Source organism: Hemicordylus capensis, chromosome 14 (assembly GCF_027244095.1).
Source record: "Hemicordylus capensis ecotype Gifberg chromosome 14, rHemCap1.1.pri, whole genome shotgun sequence".
NCBI lineage: Eukaryota > Metazoa > Chordata > Lepidosauria > Squamata > Cordylidae > Hemicordylus > Hemicordylus capensis.
Window position 1 is genome coordinate 6,887,643 of NC_069670.1, and position 20,254 is coordinate 6,907,896.

At 49.0% G+C, this 20,254-nt stretch overlaps 1 protein-coding gene across 15 annotated transcripts in view; it reads right to left on the reverse strand.

Annotated features, from left to right (window-relative positions):
- The window catches only part of LOC128337565 (zinc finger protein 345-like), a 39,378-nt gene that overhangs the window by 16,291 nt on the left and 2,833 nt on the right, over nucleotides 1-20,254 (reverse strand). For 4 of the 15 annotated variants that reach the window (XM_053278706.1, XM_053278709.1, XM_053278699.1 and 1 more), the window contains exons 2-5: nucleotides 16,002-18,326; nucleotides 14,872-15,078; nucleotides 10,937-11,016; nucleotides 6,382-6,501 (exon numbers count right to left, since the gene is read on the reverse strand). In XM_053278706.1, the coding sequence (XP_053134681.1) occupies nucleotides 6,427-6,501; nucleotides 10,937-11,016; nucleotides 14,872-15,078; nucleotides 16,002-18,078 (2,439 nt within the window). In that variant the 5' untranslated portion in view covers nucleotides 18,079-18,326 and the 3' untranslated portion in view covers nucleotides 6,382-6,426. Of the gene's footprint in view, nucleotides 1-6,381; nucleotides 6,502-10,936; nucleotides 11,017-11,217; nucleotides 15,079-16,001; nucleotides 18,327-18,427; nucleotides 19,057-19,803; nucleotides 19,912-20,053; nucleotides 20,221-20,254 lie in introns of those variants that run through there. The other 11 variants (XM_053278707.1, XM_053278700.1, XM_053278704.1 and 8 more) reach the window with 10 other exon arrangements.

Genomic DNA, 20,254 nt, shown 5'->3' on the forward strand with positions numbered 1-20,254 from the left:
TAGGACAAAGCGATAAGGTGTGCAGCTAGAACACACACATCACCACACTTCTGGCACATAGGCCAAAGAGATAAGGTGTGCAGCTAGAGCACACGCATCACCACACTTCCAGCACATAGGCCAAAGAGATAAGGTGTGCAGCTAGAGCACATGCATCGCCACAACTCCGGCACAGAGGCCAAAGAGATAAGGTGTGCAGCTAGAGCACACACGTCGCCACACCTCCTGCACATAGGCCAAAGAGATAAGGTGTGCAGCTAGAGCACACACGTTGCCACAACTCCGGCACATAGGCCAAAGAGATAAGTGTGTGCAGCTATAGCACACAAATCACCACACCTCCGGCACATAGGCCAAAGAGATAAGGTGTGCAGCTAGAGCACACGCATCGCCACAACTCCGGCACATAGGCCAAAGAGATAAGGTTTGCAGCTAGAGCACACGCATCGCCACACCTCCGGCACATAGGCCAAAGAGATAAGGTTTGCAGCTAGAGCACATGCGTCGCCACACCTCCAGGACAGAGGCCAAAGGGATAAGGGTGTGCAGCTAGAGCATACACATCGTCACACCTCCGGCACATAGGCCAAAGAGATAAGGTTTGCAGCTAGAGCACACACGTCACCACACCTCCTGCACATAGGCCAAAGAGATAAGGTGTGCAGCTAGAGCATACACATCGTCACACCTCCGGCACATAGGCCAAAGAGATAAGGTGTGCAGCTAGAGCACACGCATTGCCACAACTCCGGCACATAGGCCAATGAGATAAGGGTGTGCTGCTAGAGGACAAAAGTCGCCACACCTCCCACACCTAGGCCAAAGAGATAAGGTGTGCATCTAGAGCACACACTTTGCCACAACTCCGGCACATAGGCCAAAGACATAAGTGTGTGCAGCTATAGCACACAAATCACCACACCTCCGGCACATAGGCAAAAGAGATAAGGTGTGCAGCTAGAGCACATGCATTGCCACGACTCCGGCACATAGGCCAAAGAGATAAGGTTTGCAGCTAGAGCACACGCATCGCCACACCTCTGGCACATAAGCCAAAGAGATAAGGTTTGCAGCTAGAGCACACGCATCGCCACAACTCCGGCACAGAGGCCAAAGAGATAAGGTGTGCAGCTAGAGCACATGCATCGCCACAACTCCGGCATATAGGCCAAAGAGATAAGGTTTGCAGCTAGAGCACACGTGTCGCCACACCTCCGGCACATAGGCCAAAGAGATAAGGTGTGCAGCCAGAGCACACGCGTCACCAGACCTCCGGCACATAGGCCGAAGAGATAAGGTGTGCAGCCAGCGCACACGCGTCGCCACAACTCCGGCACATAGGCCAAAGAGATAAGGTGTGCAGCTAGAGCACACGCATCGCCACACCTCTGGTACATAGGCCAAAGAGATAAGGTTTGCAGCTTGAGCACACGCGTCGCCACACCTCCGGCACATAGGCCAAAGAGATAAGGAGTGGAGCAAGAGCACACGCGTCGCCACAACTCCGGCACATAGGCCAAAGAGATACGGTGTGCAGCTAGAGCACACACATCACCACACCTCCGGCACATAGGCCAAAGAGATAAGGTTTGCAGCTAGAGCACACATGTCGCCACAACTCCGGCACATAGGACAAAGCGATAAGGTGTGCAGCTAGAACACACACATCACCACACTTCTGGCACATAGGCCAAAGAGATAAGGTGTGCAGCTAGAGCACACGCATCGCCACAACTCCGGCACAGAGGCCAAAGATATAAGGTGTGCAGCTAGAACACACACATCACCACACTTCCAGCACATAGGCCAAAGAGATAAGGTGTGCAGCTAGAGCACATGCATCGCCACAACTCCGGCACAGAGGCCAAAGAGATAAGGTGTGCAGCTAGAGCACACACATCACCACACTTCCAGCACATAGGCCAAAGAGATAAGGTGTGCAGCTAGAGCACACACGTTGCCACAACTCCGGCACATAGGCCAAAGAGATAAGTGTGTGCAGCTATAGCACACAAATCACCACACCTCCGGCACATAGGCCAAAGAGATAAGGTGTGCAGCTAGAGCACACGCATCGCCACAACTCCGGCACATAGGCCAAAGAGATAAGGTTTGCAGCTAGAGCACACGCATCGCCACACCTCTGGCACATAGGCCAAAGAGATAAGGTTTGCAGCTAGAGCACACGCATCGCCACACCTCTGGCACATAGGCCAAAGAGATAAGGTTTGCAGCTAGAGCACACGCGTCGCCACACCTCCAGGACAGAGGCCAAAGGGATAAGGGTGTGCAGCTAGAGCATACACATCGTCACACCTCCGGCACATAGGCCAAAGAGATAAGGTGTGCAGCTAGAGCACACGCATTGCCACAACTCCGGCACATAGGCCAATGAGATAAGGGTGTGCTGCTAGAGGACAAAAGTCGCCACACCTCCCACACCTAGGCCAAAGAGATAAGGTGTGCATCTAGAGCACACACGTTGCCACAACTCCGGCACATAGGCCAAAGACATAAGTGTGTGCAGCTATAGCACACAAATCACCACACCTCCGGCACATAGGCCAAAGAGATAAGGTGTGCTGCTACAGCACACGCGTCGCCACACCTCTGGTACATAGGCCAAAGAGATAAGGTGTGCAGCTAGAGCACACGCATCGCCACACCTCTGGTACATAGGCCAAAGAGATAAGGTTTGCAGCTAGAGCACATGCATCGCCACAACTCCGGCATATAGGCCAAAGAGATAAGGTTTGCAGCTAGAGCACACGCGTCGCCACACCTCCGGCACATAGGCCAAAGAGATAAGGTGTGCAGCCAGAGCACACGCGTCACCAGACCTCCGGCACATAGGCCGAAGAGATAAGGTGTGCAGCCAGCGCACACGCGTCGCCACAACTCCGGCACATAGGCCAAAGAGATAAGGTGTGCAGCCAGCGCACACGCGTCGCCACAACTCCGGCACATAGGCCAAAGAGATAAGGTGTGCTGCTACAGCACACGCATCGCCACACCTCCGGCACATAGGCCAAAGAGATAAGGTGTGCTGCTACAGCACACGCGTCGCCACACCTCTGGTACATAGGCCAAAGAGATAAGGTGTGCAGCTAGAGCAAACACGTGGGCGATACAAGTGGGCAATAAATAAGGAAAATATCGAGCAGTTTTACAAATTGCTGCAGCTCTTTCCACACTCCAAGCATTTAAAAGGTTTCTCTCCAGTGTGAGTCATTTGATGTAAATTGAGGTAGTCGCTCCCACTAAACCACACTCCAAGCATTTATATGGTTGCTTCCCTGCGTCCATTTTGCACTGAGGCTGAAAGCTTGGTTCAGAACTGAAATTTTTCGGACTTGCAGGGCAGGGACTTCTTTCCCTCTTGTGTTTTGGATTCTGGTTTTATAGATGTCACCCTACTGGGAAGCAGAAGGTCTCTCCTTGTTCTTCTCTTTTGCTGCAGGCTTTCCTTTTTTGTTCTCTCTTTTTCCGTCTGAACAAATTTCTGAACCATCCGTGTGAACCATTTCTTCCTTGATGTGTTTTCCCTTTGTGGGGGAAGAGTCTGTGCTGGTTTTCACATATCATGCACAATTCTATAGGTGCTCCCCTATGCTCAGGAAGGGATATCTCATTTTTTATCCTCACAATATCCCTGTGAGGTGGGCCAGGCTAGGGGAGAGATGGGATGGCTTCACTGTGGCATGATAGAGAAGAACACTGAAGCACTTCTCATTCCCTGCGAAATGAGGGGAAAGAGGCACCTTTGAAAGTGGCGACTCTCTCTCTGAACGGGGGGGTCAAATAGGAATCTAGGGGGCTGCCTTATACGGAGTCCAACCCTTGGTCCATCCAGTGTCTACCCCAGGTGGGTGAGCATCTGCTTTGCAGAAGAAGGTTCCAGGTTCGATCCCTGGCATCTCCAGGTAGGGCTGGGACAGACTCTGCTACGGGATGCCCCCCCAAAATGCTGCCAGTCAGAGTTGCTACTTTGGTCCATCAGCTGTTGTGGGACTACAGCTCTCATCATCCCTCGCCTCAATGGCCAAGAGTCAGGGATGATGGACACTGTAGTTTAACAGCTGGAGGGCCGAAGTTGTGCAGCGCTGGTCTACTACACTGACCGGCAGCAGTTCTTCGGGACACCTAGTAGCCATCTTTCCCAGCCCCACCTGGAGAGGCCAGGGATCTCTCTCCACTCACACAAACCTTTGCACCGAATGCTTGACAGAATAAAGCAGTGTCAGTCTTAAGGGAATCGAGAGGCTTCTTCAGCCACAGATCTCTTCCACGACAGGTGACCGATACCCAGCACCATCTGAGGCACGTTTACGAAGAAGGAGAGGCCACTGACTTCAACAGCGTTTTCTCCCCAGCAAGCATGCACAGGATTGCAGCTCAGGGTATTTGCCACCTGTGAACTGCACAAGGGCTGCACTGATCTCTAGAGAGCAGCAATCGTATTATACAACTTAGTCTTTTTGAGAGCATTCAAAAGTGTTTCACACATACAATCTTGTTGCAGCCCTTACAACAACCCTGTAAGGTAGGCCAGTATAGTTAGCTAATGCAGATTGGGGTGGGGGGAGTTCTTGGCAGAGGCTAGTTTTGAGCCAGAAACGTATTAATTCATAGCTCAGTCTCGTAACCACTCTGCTACACCAGTGTGGTCAGGCTGTGGAAGGGAGAACCGACTGAGGGGCAGACAGACTGCATACTACAGTAAAACAGAAAGTGAAGCAAATTGTGGCAGACATGAGGAATCTGTGCAACTCACCAGCACCCCAATAGGCCCACATTCAGCTGTGTGTATATTCCCCCCAAATCACACGCCACAGCTGAAGGCAGAAACCACGCTCCAAAATCCCAAAGTCTCTAACTGGTTCAGCCTTTGGGGACTTGGCAGTAAAACTCAAGATTGCACATTGACTGACTCTGCAGTGGGAAGTAAGGAGAAGGCAAAGTGTGCTGTCAAGTCGATTTCAACTCCTGGCGCCCACAGAGCCCTGTGGTTGTCTTTGAATGCAGGAGGGGTTGACCATGGCCTCCTCCCGCACAGCATGAGATTATTCCCTTCCTATATCACTGCTGCCCAATATAGTACCAGCGGGATTCCAATGGGCAACCTTCTGCTTGTCAGTCAAGCATTTCCCTGCTGCACCACTTAATCATAAATAGATCATGAGTTGGCTACATTTGCATCTCTCGTAGGCACATGTGATGAACACGACTGGTACAAGATTCGCACTTATTCAGACTCCTTCGCTTACACTGTGTGGAGACAGACTGAATCCCAGCACCCTCTCAACATCCCACCGCCCAAAGACGTCCATTTGGGGGGTTATAGAAATAATACAAACACAAATACGACAAATATTTAGAGACCACTTTTCAGCAAAAGTTCCCAAAGCAGTTCCTCTATCAAATCAACAAATAAGCTCCTCAAAACAAACGACCAACAATGATCTAAACAACAATGCACACATTTGAAACGTGATGTGGGCGCGGGAGGGGGGAGAAGGAATCAGACGGACAGAGAAGGGGGGCACGAGCGAGGCCACAGAAGCAGCCAGCCCCCCGCCACCCGATGGAGTTGGAGCCCCCTGGTAGCAAGCAAGGCTAGGGCGTAGCCGCGCCGACCAAGAAGCAGAGAGCCGATCTCTGTTGCGTTTCTCTCCCTCTCTCGCACAGAAACAAGGCTAAACGGGTCTGCGGAAAGGAGGCCATCCGAAAGAGACTGTTTGTAGGAGCCAATGGATGCTGGTGTGTGGCGCACTCCAAGATTTCCACCGAATCAGGGGCGTCACGATCAGAGGGCAAGGGGAGGCAGTTGTCTGGGGGCCCACGGCCTTGGGGGCCCCCCCGAGGCAAGCCACATGACTGACTCCCCCAGCCACGCCCCCGCCCCCGCCCCCCTGGGCTTCCTCCGAAACTGATGTGAGTGTTAAGACCTGGAGCTGCCAGAACAGCAGGTCTTTCTCTAGGACCATGAAATGACTTGCATCGTCCACAATTGACAAAACCCTGTTAAAAAATAATTTAGGGTGATGTTCTATTGTGGCACATAGGTTTACATATTTTACTCTGCTTTTTGTTACCACTATCCAGCCTCATTTAAGAATTCGTTACATCACGAGCTGAGCTTCAGTGAGGGGGGCCCCATTTTAAACTCTTGTCTCTGGGGCCCTCACTCCAACCTTGCTACGCCCCCGCTGATGGGAGTTGTAGTCCTGCAACATCTGGCGGGTTGCAAGCTGGGACCCATTGCTCCAGATGGCATCTCTATCACCAGCTGTCTTTCCAAGAAAACTAACTTCCAAGGGCATGTCCAGATCAGCCTAGGCACCCACGAGATTCAATAAATGCAAGATGAGGGACATTTACCTCGGTCATCTTCAACGCAAAGCCAGGGACTCCAGAGCCGCCAAACTAATTCTGCCAAGTCCCACGTGGATTTGGGCTGGTTTCCCTCCGTGGGCAGAACTGCCATTGCTGTGGGAGAAGCTGCATGTGAAACAGACATAAATGTCAAAGCAATCTGCGATGTGACACCAGACGGGTGTGGAGAGGAGAGAGGAGAGATCAGCCTACTCTGCTGAAGAGGGACTCAACTAGAGTGTGGAAAACTGAGCCTGGGTGGAAAAAGCCAAGCCAGCCAGAGGTTCTCTCCAAACCCTCTTATTCTGAGGAGGAGACAAGACCACCAGGGTATTAAACCACCCCACCCCCCAGGAAGCTCCCACCCAAATATTTGGTTCAAACTCTACAACTCAAGAGTGACATCCATATTTTTCAAAAACCCTTGCAGATCATCATAAGAGAACCTGCTGCTGCTGCTCTGACCCAGCTCCCTGCTGCACCTGATCCTTACACACCTTCACCAAATCCTCATCCCGTAGGAGGAGGAGAGCCCTTAAAGGAACCTCCTCTCCTCCCTGCAGGACCATCCTGCACAAACACAGCACCACTTGCTGGACCCCAGAACTCTCTTCCCTTCCTGTGTATACTTTGAAGGGGTTCCTAGAGGCAGGTCTCTCCATCAAGGGGATCCTGTGCAAATCCTCCTTGGGACCAGGAGGAAAGAGGGATGCAGAGGCACCCCTGGGAAAACCAACAGAGGAATCCCTCAGCTGCCTCCCCAGACACTTTACTGAGCTCTGGAAGCATTTCAGATCAGGTGGTATAGAAGAAATGCAAACAATCAATCCATTCCTGCTCTGGTCAACACACTAGGATGTCAGCCATTTCCATCAGAAGCGAAATATTGGGATGAAAAATGGTCTGCCGAGCTCAACTCACTGGGTGACTCTGGGCCAGCCAAGAATCAGGAGGAGCCGGTGATGGTTACGGTCCACTGGAATGCAACTGTTACTGGTCGGAAGATGTCCTTGACTGGAGAGGAGAAGAATCTCTCTCTCTAAAAGGAGAGTGGGCAGGGGTCTGCGAAGGGGGGGTTGTGGGGGGGGGGAGAAAAGCCCCTTGAGAAGAAGGAGGCGGTCCTCCTGTGAATTAGAGGAGGAAACAAGGGAGGGAGGGAGGGAGGGAGGGAGAGAGAGAGGAGAAAGACAGAGGGGAAGAGCAAGTGGAGGAGAGAGAAAAAGAGAGAAAGAAGGGAGGGGGAGGGACGGGCCGAGCCTGTCAGTGGCCTGAGGGGAACGAGCGGCCATGGTGGTGGTGGTGGCAGCAAGGGAGGGCCGAGTCAACCGCTGCTGCAGTTTGGGGCTACCGAGGCGGAGGGAGGCAAGGGACGGGACGGGGCCTGTCAGCAGCTGGAGGGGAACAAGTGACCATGGCAGCCGTGGCAGTGAGGAAGGGCCCAGTCAACCACTGCTGCTGCTGCTCCTGTGGGGAGGAGCAGGAGTGGGGCTGGGGTGAGGGTGGGGAGGTCTCTGGGGATAGGAGGGCTGCAGCTTGGCCAATAGGCGCCAGCAACACTGCAGCCGTGACCAAAAGGGGTGAGAGGGGTGGAGTGGAGGGATGGAGGAGGAGGAGCAGGAGGAGTGGGGCTCAGGTGAGGGTGGGGAGATCTCGGAGGGGAGGGGGGCCATGGCAGGGGGTGAGGGGAGCAATCAGGTACCAGAACGCAGATGCTCTGTGCAGGTTAAGCTGCTACTATCTATTTCTCAGCCCCTGGGATGGTCCTCTGCTAGCATCTGAAGATGGGCTGGACACTTAAATTAACACACACCCCCTTGTAAAAGAAAGAGCTCAGCACCAGGTGCTTCAGAAACCTTTTCTGTCAATGTCTGTTTGGAAAGAAGGAAATACACACTTTGTTTGGTTTATTGACTGGGGAGTATTATCTAAATAAATACTTGTCCACTTCTCCCATGACTGTAAAGAATCTTTGCAGTGCATTTTCCTGGTGCAGCAAAAGGGTGCCCTCCTGTGGCCACATTATGCACTGCAGGGAGCTAGGCTACATGAATGGCAATGGGCAATGAATTTTCCTGGAGGAACAAAAGGGTGCCCTCCTGTGGCCACTTTGTGAATTCCAGTGACCTGAGGCTGGGCTATATGAATGGCAAAGGACAATGCATTTTCCTGGCATGGCAAAAGGGTGCCAACTCCTGGTGCAACAAAAGGGTACCCTTCTGTGGCCACTTGTTGCACTCCCATGGGCTGAGACTAGGCTATATGTATGGAAATGAATAATGCATTTTCCTGGTGCTTCGAAAATGGTGCCTTCTGGTGGTCCCTTTTTGCATGGCAGGGAGCTGAGACTAGGCTACAGGAATGGCAATGGGCAATACATTTTCCAGGAGCAGCAAAAGGGTGCCTTTCTGGGGCCACTTTCTGCACTGCAGTGAGCCGGGGCTGGCTATAGGCATGCCAAAGAACAATGCGTTCTCCTGGTGCTACAAAAAGGTGCCCTCCTGTGGCCACTCTGTGCATTGCAGGAAGCTGAGGCTAGACTACAGGAATAGCAATGGTCAATGCATCTTCCTGGTGTGGTAAAAGGGTGCCCTCCTGTGGCCACTTTTCTGCACTGCAGCCAGGTGAGGATTTGCTGTATGAATGACAAAGAGCAATGCATTTTCCTGGTGCGGCAAAAGAGTGCCCGCCTCTGGCCACTTTTCCGCACTGCAGTGAGCTGAGGCTGGGCTACAGGAATGGCAATGGGCAATGCATCTTCCTGTGTGGCAAAAGGGTGCTGCATCAGGAAGATGCAGCAAACATATTTTTAGATCAAGCCAAACTTACATCACTGGGCGATTTACAACAAAATAAAAACAGAAAGTAAAACTTGAGTTAAAACAAAAGCAAAAAGTTTAAAAACTTAGAACAATTTAAATTTTTTAAAAGAATCTTTTAGAACAGTATTAAAACCACTAAAACAATATTAATTAAAAGCCTTTTTGCACTGCACTGAGCTGGGGCTGGTTACAAGCTTGCCAAAGAACAATGCATTTTCCTGGTGCAGCAAAAGGGTGCCCTCCTGTGGCCACTCTGTGCACTGCAGGAAGCTCAGGCTAGGCTAGGAGGTGGCACCCTTTTGCCCTGCCAGGAAAATGCATTGTCCTTTGCCATTCATATAGCCCAGCCTCAGGTCACTGGAATTCTCAAAGAAGCCACAGGAGGGCACCCTTTCGTCACTCCAGCAAAATGCATTGTTCTTTGGCATTCCTATAGCCTAACCTTGGCTTGCTCAATGTACAAAGTGGGCGATGGTCAATGCATCTTCCTGGTGTGGCAAGAGGATGCCCTGTTTGGGCCACTTTGTGCACTGCAGTAAGCTGGGTCTAGGCTACAGGAATGGCAATGGGCAATGCATCTTCCTGGTGTGGCAAAAGGGTGCCCTCCTGTGGCCACTCTGTGCACTGCAATGAGCTGAGGCTAGGCTATAGGAATGCCAAAGAACAATGCATTTTGATGGAGAGACAAAAGGGTGCCCTCGTGTGGCCACTTTGTGTATTCCAGTGACCCGAGGCTGGGCTAAATGGTAAAGGACATTGTATTGTCCCGGTCTGGCAGATTTTTCTCCCGCTCTCACAACACTAGAAACAGAGGCCACCCCATGAAACCTAATGTCTAGAATTCCAGGACCACCAGAAGGAAGGACTTTTTCACACAGCACATAATGTGGTGATGGCCCACTAGCTTGGCTAGCTTTAAAAGGGACTTGTACAAACTCATGGAGGTGCCCTAGTTTGCGTTTGAATGGGAAACTTCAGGGGAGCACTGTGAGATATTCCCCTGAGGGGAGGGGGCCCCTCTGGGAAGACCACCTGCCTGCTTGCTTCTATATGCTTGCTAATAAGAGTCATTTCCAGAAATCTTTCTCCAAACCTTCTCATTTTTCAAAAAGATATGAGAACATGAGGGCATTAACCACCAAATGACGCTCACTAACCCCACCCAAATATTTGATAAAAACTCAGCACGTAAAACTCTACAACTCAAGAACGATATATATATACATATACACACAGGGTTTACCTTATAGAAGATCATAAGAGAGCCTGGCACTTCTCTTGAAAGCCCTGCTGCTCTGACTCAGCTCCCTGCTCCACCTGATCCTTACACACCCTAATCAAATCCTCAGCCCATAGCAGGAGGAAAGCCCTTAAAGGGACCCCACCCTCCTCCTCCTCCCTGCAGGACCATCCTGCACAAAGATAGCACCACTTGCTGGACCCCAGAACTCTCCTCCCTTCCTGAGTATACCATGAAGGGGTTCCTAGAGGCAGGTCCCTCCATCAAGGGGAGCCCGTGCAAATCCTCCTTGGGACCAGGAGGAAAGAGGGGGACAGAGGGACCCCTGGGGGAAACCAGAAGGGGAAACCTCAGGGAGGGGCCTCCTCTTTTATTCCTGACTGTTAGACTCTCCCCAGTTGCCTCGGCTTCCCTGACATTCTCCGGGGGGGGGTGTCCCACCACTGGCCACCCCACTCCTTCCCGCCTCCCTGCTCCGAAGACTGATCCCCCCGCAACATACCTCAAGAAGGCGATGGCCTCTGTGCGCAGAGAGAAGAGGTGGTGGGGCACGGGGTCCTCCGAAATATGGTCCATCTCGTCCTGGAGGGAACAGAGAGCAGGATGAAGACACCCCAGGCCCCAATGGGGGGGGCCTTCCCTCGTCCTGCCCCAGATCCGCCCACCGCCCTCTGGCTTTTTTGTCCTCTCCCAAGGGCTGCCTCCCCTCCGCTCGCCCCCATCCTGGCCTCCACCCCCCAGCCGGCCCCTTTGCCCCAGATGTCCCTGCCGCAATTCACTCACCAGCACAGCCTGGGCTGCCCGTTCCTTGGAGAACAGAAGGCGTTGTTCCCCCTGTTGGAGGTTGTCATTTGCCCAGGATGGGTTTTGTGATTAATTAGCGGAGCGCTAAAGAAGCGACCCACTCCAGTTGCAGAGCAGAATGCAGAGTTTAGTTGTTGCAGCTGTTTAGAGAAGACGCAGGGAGATTCTTGTGGAACGAAACACTAAGTAGATTTATTGGTGAAGTACACCTTGGATAGGAAAGACCTAACCCTAATCTATAGGCTACACAATGAATAGGTAGAGAGAGAGGGAGATGTTCCCATCTGCTCTCTAAGAGGAAAGGAAAGGGATTCTGACTCTCACAAGAAATGCCTGAGGAGTCATATCAGAGGTCACAGAGCAGAGGTAAAGTAGAGAGAGGTAAGGAGACCCCCACTCACTATCACTACTCCCAGTGCCCCTAGTGGTCATTATGATAGTCGGTGCAAAAGGTCGATGCACTGGAACTCCATTTCCAACACCCCCCTCCGGATCGCTTCCCGACAGGCCTGGCTTATGGCCACCAAGCATTCCTATCCCACTTTTCCTCCAAGGAACACAGAGCAGTGTACATGGTTATGTTTATCCTCACAACAACCCTGTGAGGTAGGTTGGGCTGAGAGATACGACTGGCCCAGAGTCACCCAGTGAATTTCATGGCTGAACGGGGACTTGAACTCAGGTCTCGCCAGTTCTAGTCAACCACTCTAACCAATACACTGTGTTTTCTGTGTTTTTATGGGCTAAGGTTGTTGTGAGCTGCCCAGAGAACGTTATTACGGAACCTCGATTTCGCCCCAGAATGAATACAAACATTTAAAACCTTTTGCCATCTACCCAGTGTAGACTTAGACAATTTAATTGGCAAAACCTGCCTGAGAAACAGTAATCTTGGAAGTAAATGCCTCTTTGTAGCGGCTATCCGACCCATCAAGGACAGATTGGAACTTTCCCAATTTTTGATTTTCCTTTTTATAAGGCCAATAATTGGAGAGTAATTCACTCTTTTAAGCTGTGATAGGTTTTTAGATATATAAACACCCAAATATTGAATAGCTTTTGAGATTTTGGGAACCCCTAAAGAATTTACTAAGTTGTTTTGAAATTTAAGACAGATTCCGGGGGAAAGGAAATTCTGATTTAGTTAAGTTTGTTTTCAGACCTGCAACTTGTTCACATTTTTCCAGTTCTTCCTGTATAGCTGAAATAGACTTTATGGGGTCCGTCAAAATTAATGCAGTGTCCGCATATATTAATTAATTATTGATTGATTGATTGATTGATTAATTGATTTGATTTATATACCGCCCTTCCAAAATGGCTCAGGGCAGTTTACAACAGAATAAAAACAAGTAAAACCAGTTAACAATTAAAATCAAAACTATAAAAACAGAATAAAACCAATTAAACAGTCAAACAGCTAAAAACCCTGGAAAACCAGGGCAACCATTTAAAACAGTTTACAATAGTTTAAAAACCCTGGAAGGCCAGGCCCAACAGATAGGTTTTAAGGACTCTCCTGAAAGACAGTAATGAACTCCAATTGCGGATTCCTGCCGGGAGTGCCTTCCACAGCCCAGGAGAAGCCACAGAGAAGACCCGCCTCTGAGTCGCCACTAGACAAAGTGGAGACGGACCTCCTCGGATGACCTTAACGTGTGGTGGGGATCATGCAGAAGAAGGCGCTCTCTAAGATATCTCGGACCCAAGCCATTCAGGGCTTTGAAGGTAATAACCAGCACTTTGTATTTTGCCCGGAAACATATCGGCAGCCAGTGTAACGGTTTCAAAACAGGCATCATATGGTGTCTCCGGGTTGCCCCAGAGACCAATCTGGCAGCCGCATTCTGAACTAACTGAAGTTTCTGAACTTCGTACAAAGGCAGCCCCATGTAGAGCACATTGCAGTAGTCAAGCCGGAAGGTTACCAGCGGATGCACCACTGTTTTGTGGTCATCCTCTTCAAGGAATGGGCTCAGCTGTCGAATCAGCTGGAGCTGACACCAAGCACTCCTGGCCCCAGCCTCCACCTGAGACACATCTGATGGCCAAAGGTTCTATAGACATTATGAATAGTAATAGGGGGAGTGGATGTCCTTGTTTTGTGCACCTCGTCATATTAGAGGGCTTGGAATCCCAAGAATTAACTCGAACTGTTGCAAAAGATCTGTAATAAAGTTGCTTAATAATATTAGTGAACCCTGTACCCATCTGTAAATAATCTAATAATTTAACTAAGTACGGCCATTGCAGCCGATCAAAGGCTTTAAATCTATCTAAAGACAGGATAGCCAGTGACGTCTTCCTTTTTTAAACTGTAGTTTAAACAGTTCAATATCTGGCAAATTGGATCTGCAATCTGACGCCCTTTAACAAAACCAGTCTGATCAGGGTCTATATAGTGCGCTATAAAAGGATGTACCCTTCTCACCAAACAGGCTGTAAATATCTTAAGATTTTGAGAAAGCAAGGTTCTTTATCTTTATTAGCTTTTGGAATCATGACTAATCTGAAAAATCTCCATGAGTCAGGAATTGGGCGGCCTTCTAATATGGAATTAAAAAGGACCGTAAGTCTGGGAATCAAAATATCCCCAAACCTCTTATATATCAGGGCTGTAAAACTGTCGGGACCTGGGGATTTAACGTTTTTTAGCCCCTTAATTATTTCCTCTGTCATAAATGGTGTATTGGAGAGTCTCTAAGACAATCAAGTAAGGCAGTAATTCCTATGTTATTTAAATATTGATCGATTTTACAGGACCCCACGTGTCTGGACTATACAATTCAGAATAAAATTTAACACCTGTAAGCAAAAACTGTCTAAATAGCTTTCCCACTGAACTGAACTTTTGTTTATCTTTTTAAAATCCCTGTTAAACTTTTATCTTGTATATGGTCAACAACGCAGCTAAAACCACCCCCTACAATTACATTACCTTCACTAAATTTTTCCAATCTGGAAAGTGTATTAAGTAAAAACTTGTATCGATTTTGATTAGGGCAATAAAGTGGTGCAATTGTGTAGACTAGATCTTTATTTGTTTATTAAAAGATTTACTATGCTGCCCGATCCACAGACTCAGGGCAGTGCACAAAACAAGAACAGCATCTGAGATTTTTTTTTTTTTTTTAAGGATTTAAAGGGCAAACGCCTGGCCGAAAAGAAATGTCTTCAATAAGGTTTTAAAGGCTGAAAGGCAGCTTTCACTATGCTTACCCTTAATAAAAATATATTGTCCCTTTGGATCTCTCTCAACTTTATTTAATCTGGTGGAGATCAAAAGACTGAGCCAGTATAATTGCTACCCCACTGGGCCTGGGTGACCCTGGGGCCTTAAATTGTGGTCTCACTTGGGGATGATAAAATACGTCCTTTTTATTATTTCCCCAGCCACAAGTTTCCTACAAAGCTGTAATCCCTGGATTTTCTCTGAGTACAGCTTTAAGAACTCTCCTTGGTTTTATTGGTGCCCCCAAACCTCTAAAGTTGTAGGAGAATATCTTAAGCGTCACCTCCCTATGTGCTGAATGTCAATTGTGGTGCTTTCGGGATGTTCCACATCGGAATTAGGGACATTACTCTCTGTACGGGATGATGTGGTCTTGTCCAGAGACGGCAGACAGTCGTTACCTGTATCCAAGGTAAATGGATTAGTTGAAACAACTGGATCCTCACTAGACGTCAGCGAAGGATCCCCAACCTGAGGATAATTGTCCACTGTGGTAGAGGCTTGTTGCTGTACAGTTGAGGTATCCCTTATCCCCTTGGGATCAAGATCAATCGACCTCAAAAGATCACGCCAATGTGAGGTCACTGTTGATTCCTTCGTCTGCACTGCTGAAGAAAGATCAAATTTCCTTAAATTATCTGAGGGGCACAGCTTATTAATTAGATACTGTTTTAACTGTTTGATAATTTTGAATAGTTTTAACATTTTAAATTTTAAATTGTTTTAATGTTTTAACCTTTTCATTTGTTGTTTTTTTATTGTTTTGTAAACCGCTCAGAGACTTGCGTTTTGGGTAGTATACAAATATTTAATTAATTAATATTTAATTTATTAAATCTAACATAGTAATCAATTAAAACAGCAACAGCAGCAGCAGCAACAAATATTTATATTCCGCTTTTCAACAAAAGTTTCCAAAGTGGTTTACATAGAGAAATAATAAGAAATGTGTCCCTACAGCTGTAGCAAATTTGGTTCAAATCAGTTAAGCGGTTCACAAATTAGCTCAAGTTTATGGTTCTGCCATCTGGAATCAGGGTGGAAGACATCATCACAAACGACACCACTGAGGCGTCCCTGTGTGTCCCTCACTACAACTGGACCTAATTTGGTTCAAATCAGTTAGAGAGCCCACAAGTTAGCCCACTTGCGCCTCAAACATTCACGCGTCTGCCATCTTGGATCAGGGTGGATGGCATCGTCATGAACTACACCGTTGAGGTATCCCTATGTGTCCCTGCAACTGTACCAGATTTGGTTCATATTGGTCCAGGCATTGTGAAGTTGATGTGGGCGGCATACACACACACACACACACACACACACACACACAATGCTGGATGATCGCATAAGCCTACTGGAAAGTAAGCTAAAAATACCAAGACAGAACAGCTAAAAAACAGATCACTGTACAAAATTACTCCGGGGGTAATCTCATAAAACTAAAAGACTAAACCAAGCCTAACAAAAACTATGAAAAAAACTGACAAAAAGAAAAAAGAAAGAGAAGCTCACAGAAAACACTCCTTACCCATCGCCATCTTGGCTCCTCCCCACTGCAAGCACTGATATGCTTTCTCTCCTGTGTGGGTTCTCTGATGTACAGTAAGATTTCCACTCCTGCTAAACCTCTTTCCACATTCCAAGCACTGATATGGTTTTTCGACAGTGTGGGTTCTTTGATGCTTGGTAAGTGATCCACTGACGGAGAAGCTCTTTCCACACTCCAAGCACTGGTATGGTTTCTCTCCAGTGTGGGTTCTCTGATGCACAGTCAGTTGTGAACTGTGGCTGAAACTCTTTCCACATTCCCAGCACTGATATGGTTTCTCTCCAGTGTGGGTTCTTTGATGCATAGTCAGTTGTGAACTGTGGCTGAAACTCTTTCCACACTCCAAGCACGGATATGGTTTCTCTCCAGTGTGGGTTCTTTGATGGGTGGTCAGTTGTGAACTTTGGCAGAAGCTCTTTCCACACTCCAAGCACTGATACGGCTTCTCTCCAGTGTGGGTTCTTTGATGCCTGGTAAGCGATCCACTGACAGAGAAGCTCTTTCCACACTCCAAGCACTGATATGGTTTCTCTCCAGTGTGGATTCTTTGATGCAAAGTAAGTAGTCCACTGACAGAGAAGCTCTTTCCACATTCCAAGCATTTATATGGTTTCTCTCCAGTGTGTAATCTTTGATGTCTGCGAAGTTTTCCACTGACGGAGAAGCTCTTTCCACACTCCAAGCACTCATATGGTTTCTCTCCAGTGTGGATTCTTTGATGTGAAGTGAGCGAAGAATGCTCACTGAAGCTCTTTCCACACTGCAAGCACTGATATGGTTTCTCTCCAGTGTGGGTTCTTTGATGCACAGTAAGTGATCCGCTCGCACTGAAGCTCTTTCCACACTCCAAACATTTATAGGGTTTGGCTCCATTGTGGGTTCTTTGATGCATAGAAAGTGATCCGCTGGTACTGAAGCTCTTTCCACACTCCAAACATTTATAGGGTTTGGCTCCATTGTGGGTTCTTTGATGCATAGAAAGTGATCCACTTGCACTGAAGCTCTTCCCACACTCCAAGCACTGATAAGGTTTCTCTCCAGTGTGGATTCTTTGATGTACGGTAAGGTGTCCACTGTCAGTGAAGCCCTTTCCACACTCCAAGCACTGAAATGGTTTATTTCCAGTGTGGGTTCTTTGATGCACAGTAAGCGATCCACTCTGAATGAAGCTCTTTCCGCACTCCAAGCACTGATATGGCTTCTCTCCAGTGTGGGTTCTTTGATGTGAAGTTAGTTGGGAACTGACCTTGAAGCTCTTTCCACACTCCAAACATTTATATGGTTTGGTTCCACTGTGGGTTCTTTGATGCACAGTAAGTTGTCCACTTGCAGAGAAGCTCTTTCCACACTCAAAGCACTCATATGGTTTATCTCCAGTGTGCACTGTTTGATGTACGGTAAGTTGTCCACTTGCAGAGAAGGTCTTTCCACACTCGAAGCACTCATATGGTTTATCTCCAGTGTGGGTTCTTTGATGCATAGTAAGTGATCCTCTCTGACTGAAGCTCTTTCCACACTCCAGACATTTATATGGTTTGGCTCCATTGTGGATTCTTTGATGCATAGTAAGTGATCCTCTCGCACTGAAGCTCTTTCCACACTCGAAGCATTCATACGGTTTCTCTCCAGTGTGGGTCCTTTGATGCATAGTAAACGATCCTCTCGCACTGAAGCTCTTTCCACACTCGAAGCACTCGTAAGGTTTCTCTCCAGTGTGGATTCTTTGATGTGAGGTGAGGTGGGAACTGACCTTGAAGCTCTTTCCACACTCCAAGCACTCATATGGTCTCTCTCCAGTGTGGGTTCTTCGATGCATAGTAAGTGATCCTCTCGCACTGAAGCTCTTTCCACACTCCAAGCAGTGATGTGGCTTCTCTCCAGTGTGGGTCCTTTGATGTGAAGTGAGGTGGGAACTCACCTTGAAACTCCTTCCACACTCCAAGCACTCATATGGTCTCTCTCCAGTGTGGGTTCTTTGATGTATAGTTAGAACTGCACTCTTGCTGAAGCTCTTTCCACACTCCAAGCATTTATGCGGCTTCTCCCTCGCGCTCATTTCCCACTGTGAATCCTGCAGCAAAATACAACTCAAGTTCTTCCTACTCACAGGGCAGCGTCTTCTTTCTCTTTCTTTCCCCGTTGTTTTTCAGATTCTGGTTTTAGAGATGTCACACGGCTCAGAGGGAGAAGGCCCCTTCTTGTTCTTCTGTTTGGCTTCTGGTTTTCCTCCTCTGTTGTTCCCTCCTCCTTCTGTCTGATCCCTCTGAACGATCCTGGGTGGGGCCTTCCCTCTTCCGTCACCTGCTGGAACAAAGAGAGAAGACCGGTCAGAGCCTGAGACGGGAAAGGCGTTCCCCTCTCAATGGGCAGCACCCAAGTGATTGTAGAAGAACCACGAAGCCGACCTGCTCTGGGTTACTGAGTCCCGGGGGCAGGGGGCAGGCAGAGCCCTTCTTGTGCCCTTCCAGGGTCTCCAGCCAGCAGCAACCCATCTCGCAGGCGGGCCGTGGGGTGGGGTGGGGTTTGCAATCAGGATTCCATCTCGTCTACTGGGCGCCCTGTTGGGAAACTCCTCCATTTTTGATGTCTGTACTTTGGGTTTGACTTCAGTTCCTTAAGTCAGCTTTCAGGCCCTTCTGGAACCAGGGGGGAAGAAAGGTTGGCTCCGTTTATCAGCCTGGCAAAACATGGTACTCCTCAAGCGATGTTGGTGCATTACTCACCAGGCCCTTTTCCACCTGTCACAGACTAGTAGACTAGTGGATTTCTGCAGCCCTGTCTATAACAACACTGTAATGGGGTAGACATGTAACCCAAGAAGGCTTGAGATGTGTTTTATGTTGTTAAAAAAAATTTTTTTAGAAGTCCCCAGACCCTGAAATTGAGGTATTTATTTATTTAAAATATTTATACCCCTCCCCTCCAGTGCATTACTGCTCGGGGCAGCTCACAACAATAAGATACACAGATACAATAAAAGTAATGAAATTAACTATTATTATAACTATTAACTATTAAATTAACTGAAAATGACAAAAAGCTAAAGAACCCCAAATAATAATGATCTCAAAAAGGCTCCTCAAAAAGGAGTGTCTGAAGAAGTTTTTTAAACCCCTGGAGGGAGGGAGCTGGGCCGTGGCATTGAGCTCTTCTACACCAGGCCCGTTTCAAGACAAAACAAAACGCCCTGCTTGTTTGTTGTTGTTATTTCGCTTGGGAAACGTTTGTGGAAAAGCGGTTTATAAATACTGGTGGCTGTTGTTGCTTTCTCAGGCGTTCAATTGTAATCGGTTCTAAGTCAACTGTTTGATCTTTCCCCTGAAGTGCTCCATAAGTAACTGCTGGGAGTTTGTGGGGTTCCCCCCCCCCGCTTTAAAAGAAAGGTTTTGCATTGACCCAATTTCCCCTTAGAAGTAAAATTTCTGGTTAGAAAGAAACTAGAAGTGTGTGGATCGTCCCCACCCGACGCCGACAAGCCTCTCCACACTACTGAGGATTGGTGGGGGGTTTTTTTTGGGGGGGAGTCAGTTTGGATAAGTGGGGAGGGCTATTGGGGTGGACCCAGCCTGGCCCCAAGGCCAGGTAGCCGCTGGGAAGGAGGGGAGGAGGCCGCGAGGGCTGTTCCTGCACTGCCTGGCCAGAGAGGACGGAGGGCTGGGAAACCAGCGAGAAGATGCCAGGCGGGGAAGCTGCCAGCTGTGCCCAGCACTGTGGAGACATTGCTCAACCCCGCTGGCAGCCACTGAGGCAAGACGGGCATTGTGTGTCTGCGCTGCCAAACCTTGTGGTTGCACTTTCAGAAGCTGCTGCTGCTGCCTGCCTGAAGGAGCTCTCTCTGCTAATTAAAGGGCCTTTATTAATTAATAGAGAGCTACTAATAATCACACCCAGACCTTAGATCCTATAACTTGGGGTGTGTGTGGGGGGGGGGCGGGGGGAGGTCTCTTCCAAGCCAGCCTGCAGACCAGGGCTGCCCAACCTGGAGGGCTCCAGAGGGGGGCCCAACGACAACTCCCATCACCCCCTGGTACCATTGTCTGTGGCTGATGGGAGTTGTAGTCCCGCAGCGGCTGGGTCGGGGAGCCCTGCTGCAGACCCCCCACCCCACCCGGGGCCTTTCCTGGGCGTGCGGCGGGGCAGGGCAGCCCAGCTCCGGGCAGCAGACCCCTCCCAGCAGGGCTCAGCCCGGGGCAGCGCCTCCCGCGGCGGCGGGACTGCAACTCCCGTCAGCC